Genomic DNA, 13,415 nt, shown 5'->3' with positions numbered 1-13,415 from the left:
AGGATTTTTTACGACTTTCTTTCTGCTATTACTGCATAAAGATTTGTGGAGGTGATGACTAATAATTGTCCTGTAGAGAGATTCTACCAACTGAGCTGAAAATTTCTTCTCTGAGTTATACTCTCTTATTCCAAACCTCTAGAATTTGGCATTTGGCAATAACAGTTGTAAGTTCTTCTAAGTAAATGTTCAAACCTTGCGATATTGTTTTAGAACTTAACCCAACTTTAAACCTCTCCACAACATTCTCCTCAATGATTAGGTTTGTTCTCTAATGTTTTCTAACAAATAAGGGTATTCAGAGAGCAGCTTTGTTGAGGAATATGGAACTAAAGAGGGAGTATAAAGTATTCATTCCACATGTTTCAACTTTTTATGAGGGAGGAATTTCTACAAAGGTAATTTTTTCATCTTAATACTTATGCATTGATTTATGTTTATTGATGGAATAACATCCTAATAAGATCTACTGTATTTTGTGGGAGTAATTAGGGGTGCACTGATCATTTTGGAGGATTGGTTGTATCTCAACAGTTCTCTGTTGCTCTGGTTTGACTGATAGACCCACCCACCAGATCATGTTGGTTTTGCAGTTAACAATAGTGGCCTACTGCAGCCAAATCAATGACTTTCTTGCTGTATTGAGTGGCATTTCAGACAAAAAAAATCATTATCAACCAAAATTGTAATGAGCAGATAGGCTTTTTAAAGATCGGTGGAGATTTATGATCAGCCAGAAACTGCAATGGGTGCATCACAAAACAGATGTTTCTGGACTGATGGCAGAGTCGTAGAGGCTCAGTGTTGTAAATTCTTTACCACAAACCTTGTTTTTCTTAGAAGCTATCTGAAAGTTTCTCAGGGCCTTATTTGCCCCATTGTAGGCCTGTTCTTCTTTGTTTCCCCACCCGAGCCCATGCACCACCTTCCTCTCATTCTGCCTCCACTCTGCAGCCTCAGAAGGCCTGTTGGGAACATGAGAATTGCAAATTCAGACTTTGCCATTTAACTTCCATCTGCTGCTGGAGTTGAATTCCCTACCAAGCACTGTTGTTATCCTGCTGATTTTATCACAAGTACACCCTCACACACACGCACACGTTCCCTTCTTTTAGACAGATCCTTATGATGAAGCATCTTGATCATCCACCACCAGGAAGCTTTTTGTTTTATTAGCATGTTTAAATACACTGCTCCAGTCCACCTTCCATGTTTTAGCTGCCGAGTCCACTGCACAACTGGCACCTTTTTTCACTCAATATTAAATTGTCAAGAAGTGGTGCTGACATATATTAATTTCATCAGGGTTGATGTGATGGATGGAATTTCCTTTATGATTTTTCCAGCATCCTCTTGGTGGGAAGCATGCTGCCAGAACAAAGTTTAATAAGCTGAGAATCTGGAGCTTATGTTTCCACACAGTTCAGTGGTGCTGATAAAACACCTCCAATAAATAACATTTGCTACAGTGTTCCCTCTGGACTGTGTGTGTTGGAACAAGCACATAGCTCACTGCTCCTGCTGCATGTCTCTGCAGTCTGCTACTCTCCTTTGCTCTTCTATATCTTCATTGGATAAACAAACACAAAAGATTCTCAAACGTAAAAAAATTGTAAAAAGTTTTTTCATTTACCGTCATAAAAAATGCAAGTCGTCAGAAGACTTTTGCTTCCTTCCTCAAATTTTGAGTCGGTTAGAATAGGGAAAAAAGTGTGCCGGAGAGCAGAACGTCAGTGGCGTAAAACGAAACTACAAACTCATCTAGATATCTACAAAGACAAACTCAAAATGTTTAATTCTGAACTAAGAAATGCAAGAGAGAGTTTTTTTTCAAATATCATTTCTACCTCTATCAACAACTCTCGTGCTCTGTTCTCGATTGTTGGCAGGTTGACAAATCCACCTTCCTCTGTTAACCGTGAATTTTTCTCCTCTGAGGCCTGTGACAAATTTGCCACTTTTTTTATAAATAAAACTGTGAAAATAAGGGAAACAATAAACTCCTCTGTGTCTGCTGTTGGGAAACAATTAACTATGTTTTCCCCTAAACAGAACTTACCTTTGATGACCCACTTTAACCTGATCACTCAAAAGGATTTGAGTTACACTTTACATCGTATGAAATCATCCACCTGTTCCCTTGACATTATACCCACCAATTTATTCTTAAAGGTCTCAGATGTTTTGGCTCCGGACCTTTTACAAATAATTAACAAGTCACTCTCCTCTGGAGTCTTTCCTCAGGCTCTAAAGACTGCGGTAGTTAAACCACTTCTCAAAAAGCATAATCTAGACTCATAAATTTTAAGCAATTATCGACCAATATCAAACTTACCTTTTTTGTCTAAAATACTAGAAAAAATTGTTTTTCAGCAGATAAATGGCTTTCTGGCCTTGAACAACTGTTTTGATGTCCATCAGTCAGGCTTCCGTCAGCATCACAGCACTGAAACGGCTCTTGTCAAAACTTTTAATGACCTCCGTCTAAACACTGACCATAATAAAATGTCAATATTGGTTTTACTTGACTTGAGTGCTGCATTCGACACAGTCGATCATGATATTTTATTATCCCGATTAGAAAATTGGGTTGGCATTTCTGGTATAGTACTCAGCTGGCTTACAATCTTACCTGTCCAATAGAATCTTTTGTGTGTCCATAGGCAATTTTAAATCCAAACTGAATGATATTACATATGGAGTTCCCCAAGGTTCCATCCTGGGGCCGCTTCTTTTCAATATCTATATGCTTCCATTAATTCAAAATATACAAAATAATAACATAAACTACCACAATTATGCCGATGACACACAGCTATACATCAGTCTATCACCAGGAGATTACAGTCAGGTTCAAATACTCACTAAATGTATTGAGCAGATTAATGTCTGGATGGGCCAAAATTTCCTCCAGCTAAATAAAAATAAAACTGAAATATTAGTGTTTGGATTAAAGCATAGATTAAATATAATCACCCACCTTCAGTCCATTGGATTAAAATGTTCTGATGAAGCCAAGAATCTGGGGGTGATCATGGATCCTGATCTGAACTTTAATAACCACATCAAATCTATCATAAAAACATCATACTACCATTTAAAAAATATTGCTAAAATTACACGACTCATGTCCCCACAAGACTCTGAAAAATTAGTTCATGCCTTTGTTTTTAGTAGACTCGATTACTGCAATGGAATTTTTACTGGATTATCCAGCTTCTCCAGAATGCTGCTGCAAGAGTCCTAACTAAAACAAAAAGAGATCAACATATCAGTCCAGTTCTAAAATCTCTTCACTGGCTGCCTGTTGCTCAAAGAACAGAATTTAAAATCTCCTTAATGGTTTACAAAGCACTTCATAATAGAAACCCAGACTACATTTCTGATCTTCTTCAACCATATATACTACTCAGACCTTTAAGATCATCAGAATCAAACCTAACCATTCCGAGAGTCAGAACTAAACACAGTGAAGCAGCATTTAGCTTTTATGCTCCAACACTCTGGAATAAGCTTCATGCTTTCTGTAAGACTGTCCCTACCTTGAGTTTATTTAAAACAAGGTTAAAAACCTTCTTATTTGACGCTGCCTATTCTTAAATTTTTATTTTATTTTTATTTTCTTTTTTATTTATTTATTTTTTAACTATATTCAAATTTGTAATGTTTATTTTGTTTATTTTTATTCTGTTGTATGTTGTTTTTAACTTCTTTGTACAAGCACTTTGAATTGTCTTTGGCTGAAAGGTGCTATATAAATAAAGTTGCCTTGCCTTTTTCTCCTTTCCCATTCTGATATCACTTCACATGTTCTAGGCTTGTTTGTCTGGTGGGACATCTCCCTGGGACTGAAGATTAAAACAAATCAAATTTCAAAAAGGGACAAAATTCTAAATTCTAGGAATACAGTTCACAATGTCTGCACTGAAGCTGAAGTAGATTTAAACATCAGAATATTTGTTTTCATCGAGCACCAAAGCAAAACTATTTTTGTATTATGTAGTGTCTTTTAAAAGCATTTACTGTACATCCCTTGAGCTTTTCAACTTTTGTCCCATTACAGATTAATTGTATTTCCATAGCATTTTTGTGACCAACTATTTTGTTGGTCACTAAACTGTGAATTAGAAGGAAAATGATGCATGATTTTTAAAGTTTTGAAAAATAAAAATCTGAAAAGTGAAGCATGCATTTTTATTAGGTCCTCCTTACTCTGATGCTCCAAATAAAATCCAATGCAACCTTTTTTAGAAGTTGCCAAATGAATATAGTACACAAAATAAACATTTCACCTCTGTGTGACAGCATGCAAGTATGAAAGAACTCTGTTAGGGGCAGATATGTTTTCAAACTCTAAATTGTGAATCAGTTGTTCCTTTTTGCATTGTTTTAATTTTTTTTCTGTACGTTTGTTGAACAGGTCATGGTTTTCGTTCATGCTCGAAATGCCACAGTGAGGACAGCTTTTGGGTTGATAGAGATGGCAAAAAACCGAGGAGAAATCTGTTTCTTTCAGCCAGACCAGGGCCCTGACTATGGCCAGTGTGAGAAACAGGTAAAACAAAAAAACACATTTTATGAGATTTGGGTCTTTTCCAGGTAAGTTGCGACGGCGTTTATTTTTTCTCCTCCTTGATGTCCAACAAACTAATGCTTGAAAAGCTTCTATTTTTTAGATTATCACTTTATTTTGGTAAATTGTCCACATTAAACACAGGAAACAACAAAAGAAAAAAACAACAATAAACTAACCCACAGTTTACCAAAAAAGGAATAGCCCAAAGCAAAGCTTATTCTTGCCTACCCTGTTTTTATACCTTACATTACATTATATACATTTATATATGTATTGTGAAGGATATCTTCACAATACATATACAAATCTACACAACAGCGTAAGATTTTATCATTTTACATTTTAAAGCTCTTTTAAAGTTCACCAAGAAAGGACATAACTTAAAATCATCATTCAATTCATTCCACAGTTTCACACCAATAACTGAAACACATCTAGACTTTCTCTGGTTCTCTTTTGCACAATCAAATATAAACAAACCTCGCAAATTATATTTATTCTCTCTTAGCTTAAATAATTTCTGAATACCAGAAGGAAGACTTTTATTCAATGCTTTATACATTATTTCCAGTATTTTTATATAAACAATATCTTTAAATTTGAATGTATTACTATGAATAAAGAGTTTATCAGTTGGTTCACAATATCCCACCTTATTAATAAGCCTTATAGCTTTTTTTTGCAACTTAACTAATATATCAATGGTTGTTTTACTTGCATTTCCCCAGATTTCTGAACAATAAGACAAATAAGGCATAACCAAAGAGGAATATATAATATACAAGCCTTTAACATTTATTAAATCTTTTATTTTAACCAATATTCCAATAGTTTTTGCACTTTTATTTCTAATATATTCTATGTGAGGCTTCCAACTAAGTTTATTGTCTATAATAATCAATAAAAATGTTGTCTCACAAACTCTTTCGATTTCAACTCCATTTATGCATAACTTTACATTATTATAGATCCGATTACTAGAGAATACCATGAATTTAGTTTTTCCTTCATTTAACGACAATTTATTGTAATCAAACCATGTTTTCAACTTGGCTAACTCTTTTTATACTGTTTTTTTTATTTCATTCATATTTTTTTCAGAAAAAAAGAAATTTGTATCGTCAGCAAACATTATAAACTTTAAAATACTGGATACTTTAAAAATATTGTTTAAATAAAGTATAAATAAGTTAGGTCCTAGGACTGAGCCTTGAGGAAGACCACATTTTACTATGTCTGTTTTTGACTTTGTGTTGTTAATTTACACATATTGTAATCTACTACTCAAATAACTCTTTAACCACTGATATGTAACCCCCCATAGGCCATACAGTTCGCATTTACCTAATAGTCATGCATGGTCAATAGAATCAAATGCCTTGCATAGGTCAATAAACACACCTACGGTGTTAAGCTTCTGGTCAACTGCTGCAGCAATGTGCTCCACAAACTCCATCACAGCTAAAGTTGTGGAGCAGTTGTTCCTGAAGCCGTACTGGTGCTCGTTCAGTATATTATTTTTATTAAGAAAGGAGTCCAGCCTTTTTATGAATAATTTTTCCAAACTTTTTAAAAATTGGGCTAACAATGATATTGACCTGTAATTTGTTAATATTTGCTTGTCTCCCTTTTTATGGACTGGAAAAACCTTTGCTATCTTCATTTTGTCAGGCCTCTTTTAAAAAGTAACTGGCCTGTACAGGTGCTGGTCTTAAAATCAGAATATTATGAAAACGTTGATTAAAATTAGTCATTCCATTCAAAACGTGAAATGTGTATATTGCATTCATTCATTACATACTGACTGATATATTTCAAATGTTTATTTGATGATTATCACTCACAACTAATGAAAACTCCAAATTCAGTATCTCAGAAAATTTTAATATCATGAAAAGGTTCAATATTGAAGACCCCTGGTGCCACAAACTAATCAGCTAATTAACTTAAAACACCTGCAAAGGCTTTTAAATTGTCTCTTAGTCTAGTTCTGTAGGCTACACAATCATGGGGATGACTTCACAGATGTCCAAAAGATGACCTTTGACACCTTGCACAAGAGGGCAAGACACACATTACTATAGAAGCTGGCTGTGCACAGAGCTCTGTGTCCAAGCACATTCATAGAGGTGAAGGGAAGGAAAAGCGGTAGAAAAAAAGTGGACAAGCAATCAGGATAACCACATCGTGGAGAAGATCGTGAAACAAAACCCATTTAAATATGCTAAAGACAAACAGGACTGGAATGCTGCTGAGTGTTCCAAAGTTATGTTCTCTGATTAAAGTAAATCTTGTATTTCCTTTGGAAATTAAGATCCCAAAATCTGGAGGAAGAGAGGAGTGGCACAGAATCCACATTGCTTGAGGTTCAAAGTTTCCACAGTCAGTGATGGTTTGGGTGCCATGTCATCTGCTGTTGTTGGTCCACTGTGTTTTCTGAGGTCCAAGGTCAACACAGCCTTGGATGTTTTTAGAGCACTTCAGGCTTCCTCCTGCTCACCAATTGTCTGGAGATGCAGATTTAATTTTCCAACAGGACTTGGTACCTGCACACATTGCCAAAGCTACCAGCACCTGGTTTAAGGGCCATGGTATCCCTGTTCTAAATAAGCCAGCAAACTTGCCTGACCTTAACCCCATAGAAAATCTATGGAGTACTATGAAGAGGAACATTTGATTTTCCAGACCCAACAATTCAGAAGAACAGAAGGTCACTATCAGAGCAACCTGGGCTCTGGTAATACTTGAGCAGTGCCACAGACTGATGTACTCCATGCCACGCCGCATTGCTGCAGTAATCTGGATAAAAGGAACCCCAACTAAGCACTAAGTGCTGAACATGCTCATACTTTTCATGTTCATACTTTTCAATTGGTTAACATTTCTAAAGTCCTTTTTAGTATTGGCCTTAAGTAATATTGTAATTTTCTGAGATAGTGAATTTGAGGTTTTTGTTAGTTGTGAGTTATACTCATCAACATTAAAATAAACAATTGAAATATATCAGTCTGTGTGAAACAAATGAATATAATATGCAGGTTTCACTTTTTGACTGGAATTGCTGACATAAATCAACTTTTTCATGATATTCTAATTTTATGACCAGCACCTGTACTTGAACCCCAAAGTGATTCACGCTACATTTATACACACATTCACACACCGATGGTGGCAAGTTACTGGATAATAGCCACAGCTGCATTGGGGCAGTCTGATGCACTGATCACCACCAGCAGGCAAGGTGAGTGAAGTGTCTTGTCCAAGGACACAACGTCAGTGGGCATGGTTCTATTAGCAGACTCTCTGAGTTAATAAGGTAACATTATGATGTGCTTTAATTAGAACTAAGCTGTGAAACCTGTTTCATTGTTAAGTTTCTAAATTTAAAACAAACTTCAGAATTTCCTGTGTGAGTACCATGACACAAAGGAATAAAGAGGAAATCTCACACACCATAGCCCCCTCCCCGACCACACCCCCACCCCTTTCAGTCCTATATGGTCCCTTCTTCTAAGTGTAGTGTACTAGCGGTGTATACATATAATAATAGTAGCAACGATCCATGCCTTATCAGCATGATTTTTGGGATCTACATGTTTGATGCTTTTTGTCATCTGAAAGTGTCTAGAGTTCCTTTTCTTTCTTTCTTTTTTTTTTCCTACTCGATTTTTCAGAAGGCCAGAGGTTGATGACATGTCCATCCACTGCTGCTTTTCTAATATGGAAATGGCTCATGTTGTGCATAGTAACTGGTAAATTGTCTGTATTTGTATAGTGCTTTATCAAGTCCAGAGGACCCCAAAGTGTTTCACACTGCATGCAGTCATGCACGTATTCACATACTCACACACTGATGATCACAAGCTACTGGATAGTAGCAACAGCTGCCCGGGGGTAGACTGACAGAGGGCACCATTTTGCATGGCTAGCAAAATTCAGCTCAGAACCTTCACACACTTAAACTTTCAGCTCTACCTATTCTGGTTTCCAGGTCCTTATTATTTTTATTTTGTCAGTTGGTTAATCACAGACATATGTAGTAACACAGAAAAATATGTGACTATATCTCAAAAACAAACTATTTGTCTGTAAAAGAATGCTTCTGTTTTTATCCTCGTCCCACTTGTTTCTAGTATTAAGGACTAACCTACTGCAGTCTGGGAGCGCTGGATGTTTTGATGAACAGCCAATAATCACTGTGTGTGAGCCTTTACTCGTTTCAGTCGTATATTACATGCGGTGTGGGCATGAAGAGAGTGTGTGTAATTAATGGTCTCTTTGCTGGAAGAGTACACAGAGGTGGAGCTTTATTCTTTCTCAGAGGACAGTCAGTCAGACTCTAACTCCCATCCCCATTTTTAAATTTCCTGCAACAGAAGCCACAGTGATAAATTTAGTAACCTTTTCCCCTACTCCCTGGGGCTGAGCCAAGATTGATGTGCCTCTAATCGCTTCTCTATTTAAATGGGATATGTATACAAATCAGATCACTTTTCATGCTTTGTAAAACTGGAAAGAGAAGCAGATTAGTGAACTAAAAATGGTGCATTGTGACCTGGTTAGTCTCTGAAACTGTACTTTTAAAGTACTTCTGCAATACTCTGCAGTTTATGTACATAGATGATTTTTTATTTAATAATGTGTATTATCCACTCCATTAGTATAACTTTGAATGTGTTTTTTTCTCAGTCTACACTGCCAGAGGAAGGGGCATCAGGATGATTCCACTTTAAACTCACACAGAGATAATGCACTGCTTATTTGCTCTCTGGAAATTGCCCCGCATAAATATTTATAGGTGTTTTTTAATCTCCAGTGTGAATGTGCAGTGAAATAATGCCCCTCTAAGGTCACTCAAATAATTTAGCATTTATTTATCCAGCTTTAGATAATTTATTTTTCTCTCTTCTGTCCATGTTATTTAATTGGCTTTATCTCAGGAGTTGGAGAGGCTGTCAGTCAAGCTTAGATATTTGAATTTTCCCTCTAGAGCCAGTTATTAAAAGCAGTTTTTCTGTCTGAGCTGTGTAACTAATCCACACTAAGACAAAAATGGCCACATTCAAATAAACACTGAAATAAAGCTTTTTCTTCATGTTTCTACGCTTGATATTTAAATGTTGCACTATGAAGAGAAGGGGTGTGTGTGTGAAGAATAAACAGAAAAATATGATGCCTGTATTTCCTGCAACATTTACACATTACTTTTTCTCTCCACTGATTGCACAGAGTGGCTTTTTAATCTGAATATGTGACATGCAATGTCAGAGATAAGTGTTTGTTTAAAATTGGTCTTGGCACTCTTGCCTTAGTCAATGCTTTATACTTACTATATAATATACAATAACAATAACAATATATACAATATACAATAACTGCTTTGTTGGTTTGACTCTTAAAAGCTGCTTTGAAAAATGATCACGTTTGCAGTGTATTACAATGAATATAACACCCAAATTTAAATCATATTTGTTTGCAACACTTAAATTACATTTCAGTTTAGCCTTTCACACACTTGTTACAAATCCTTCATCATTAGAATCTCTTTAGCTCTGCAGAAATTGCCCTCTGCTTCTGACTGTTTTTTTTCCCATTCAGTTTTCATTTCACTTTTGGACAATAATCTTGTGATAAGAAGCACAGCAGAGAAATCACTTCTGTCCAAAAGAATATAAGCAGGCTGAGGTTGTAAAAACAGAACAAGGGTGGACAGTAAGACAAAGTAAACCATTTGTTTGAACATCTACAGTTTGCTTAATGAACAGAACTGTTGACTCCAAAGTACAAACATGCTTTATGTCACTGCCAAATCTGACCATGAGTGTTTTTAATAATTCAGGATATTTGAAAACTGAAGAGCAGCGTTGCGCTGTTGATGGGCTTTTGTTGGATTTACATAAAACAATCTAATTAAGCCTTCTACTGGTTTTTGGGGTCTCTGGATGTATATTTTTCAAATAATATTAAATCCATTGTATATAATTTTACTCTGTCAGTTGCAGAACTTAGGTACTATATGCAACAAGACCAGAATGAGGCTTGGTCAGACAGAAATGATTTAAGTAATACCTCACACTTTTTTTACATGCTGTGAGAGTGAACAAGACAGGAACAAAAATGTTCCAGCAAACTTCTCTTTCTTTGTCATTTATGTTGCTGGCAACCTACCAACCCACTTTCTGCAGGTCAGACTGAGAGAATACCTGAAAGGGCTAAGCCTTACTGCAGTGGGGCTGCCCAGCTAGAATAACTGCATCACCGTCATCACCATGGTCTTCCATTGTAACTTCAGCAGATTGGACAGGCTTCCATTATATGCAGAAGGGCTCTCATAGCTGCAGTCTCTAGCTCCATGCAGATTAAAAGCTCTCCTTCCACCCGTGTTTCCAGAAAGATATCTTTGCTTGTGGTTCCTTCTGACTTCATTGCAGCTTATTAGCTCTTTACCTTGAAGTCGGTACATTATTTGTTTTTACATTCAAAAGAAAAGCCCTGCCCCATAATTCTTAATACACTGGTGTCCTTTTATTTAACAATAAAAAAATCGTATCAAAGTGAAAACTGATTTCTTCAAAAATCATTTTAAATCATATTAAATATGAAATAGGTAAATATTCACCTCCTATAAGTCAATATTGAGTAGATGAGCTTTTGGCTGTTAAAACAGCACAGAGTATGTGTGAATTGGTGTTGTTAAATATATAAAACATATATATATATATCAGAGATACAATGAAAACTTTAGTTATATTATATCTCTGGTTAAGGGGCAGTGGGAATGTGTTAGGATACACCCACAACCATTTCATTAGTATTATTAACTCAAATATATGATGAAATAATAATCAAATTTTATGTATTGATTTAATTTATTTCCTAAGGTGTCCCTCTTGCTTCATCCAAATACTGAAATGATTTTATAGACTTGTAAGAATAAACAAAATCTAAATTAACCATGTTGTCTGATTTAAAGGCAGAGTGTGTTTGGAATCAGTTTCAGAATATGACTCGCATTTGGGACGCATCTGGACAAACTTCTTACAGGCACTCTTTAATTTTGCTTGCTGTGACTTAAACAATCCACCCTCTTCTCCTCAACTATCTCCACACCCTTCAACACAAAGTCAAAGAGAGATGGGCAGATTTTCAGTAGAGGATAAGAGACACCTTGTGGTCTCACAGGTCTATTGCACATTGTTTTATAGGTCTGTCTCTGTTTTAAGAGGGCTTTAAAGCTTCACCTTTCACACCTTCTAAGAGGCTTTAAACAGAGCATGCATGGCATAGCGTAGAGTGTTTTCTATGAAAGGAGCAGTTTTTAGCAGTGATGATATGAAGCTACAGAGATTTAAACTGACAAGCATTGATATTGCTGTTGTGGACACCATTTTCTTCAATTCTTTGTATCTCTGGTCTTTTTTGAAGAGCAGCTTTCATGTTTTTTTTTTTTAAGATCCACTGATGCCTCTGAGTTGGAAGCCCCCAGGGACTCTGCACATCACCAGACAAGGCTCATTAATGTCATGGTTTCTTTTCATTTGATGCTATTTTTACAGCTCAAGTCCACTGCCTGTCCTTTTACTGTTTCAGTCTGTCCAAACTCGCTCCTCAAACCACTGATCAACAACAAATAAGCCACACCTCAATGGCTGCTTGAAACAGCAGTGACAAACACACCTACTGTACTACAAAACATATTTCCATAATTAGAAAAAGGCTTTTTGTAAGATGGTGGAAGAGTGTAAAGAAAACTGTGTGAAGTGTGAAGTACTCCTCCATCTTGCCTGACTGTTCTGGGATGACAGCTCATCTGGAGTCTCATGCCCTCAGGGAGCAGTCTTGCATGTTATTGTGTTATTGCAAACAGTTGCACTTCCATTTTCTTGTTTCATTTTCTGCTCATCAGTGTTAAAACATTGAAGCATACCACCAACCATGATCTACAACAAAAAACTTAACTTTTCCTTCAAGTCAAAGGTGAAAACAGTAGTATTGTCAGTCGCAAGCACCTCATTTATGTTTGTTGTTAAACTATGAAGACAGAAATATGCCCCTGATATTCTCAGCTTGACTTTCCTGAATCCTGTTTACAAGCAGCTCTGTTTGCATCCTTGCTGGACTTTAATTTGCACAATTGCATTATTTTTTGTTTTCATGTAAGTTGAAGTTAAGCTTATATTTTCCTCCCTTTTTATTTTGTTTAGAAAAGCTTTACACAATATCACAGGTCAGTTAGTTTTTTGAAAATGCAATAATTCTAGTAAGGTATATAAAGGAGAGTGAAAAATTGCAGACATACTGTATTTTTAGGACACTGCGATGCTAAATCTGGCTTCTAAAACAAAGCAGTGCAGCATAGCAGAATATATTTGTTTTTATCTTTGATATCAGCAAAATATATTATTTAAAAGCAAAAAAGAACATATTTTTCACAATACTGTGTATCTACATTTATGTTTCTATGTAGAAATATCTTGTATCTTGTAGGTAATCAATCCAGCAGTGTTTCCTCTTCATACCTCTGATACTGTTGTTAACACAGTTTGATCACCATCTAAGTTAGGATTTTAATAACAAAAAATTCTGTGGAATGATCAACACAATTCTGATCACCCATTCTAATAACATGGTGGTGGCCTTACATGGTGGTGGTAAGGTCTGGTGGTAGATGAGAATCACCTGAGATTCCTTTAAGTTCTTGATGTCCTGGGGTTGTTTTGGCTGACACGACTTTGCAATGTTGCGTGGATATTGGCGGCAGTTCCCCTGGATTGGCAGATAGGGGTCTACATGACAACTACATGGACATCACATTCCTAGATTTCATCCCAAAGAAGAG

The 13,415-nt window shown here is 36.1% G+C and overlaps 1 protein-coding gene across 3 annotated transcripts in view; it reads left to right on the top strand.

Moving 5' to 3' along the window:
* The window catches only part of ascc3 (activating signal cointegrator 1 complex subunit 3), a 251,362-nt gene that overhangs the window by 140,419 nt on the left and 97,528 nt on the right, over positions 1 to 13,415 (top strand). For all 3 annotated transcript variants that reach the window (XM_023330521.1, XM_023330523.1, XM_023330522.1), the window contains exon 14: positions 4,421 to 4,555. In XM_023330521.1, the coding sequence (XP_023186289.1) occupies positions 4,421 to 4,555 (135 nt within the window). The remainder of the gene's footprint in view (positions 1 to 4,420; positions 4,556 to 13,415) is intronic.

This window comes from Xiphophorus maculatus, chromosome 3 (assembly GCF_002775205.1).
Source record: "Xiphophorus maculatus strain JP 163 A chromosome 3, X_maculatus-5.0-male, whole genome shotgun sequence".
In the NCBI taxonomy this organism is placed as follows: domain Eukaryota; kingdom Metazoa; phylum Chordata; class Actinopteri; order Cyprinodontiformes; family Poeciliidae; genus Xiphophorus; species Xiphophorus maculatus.
The sequence above is the reverse complement of the archived record's forward strand: the minus strand, read 5'-3'. Positions and strand labels throughout refer to the sequence as shown.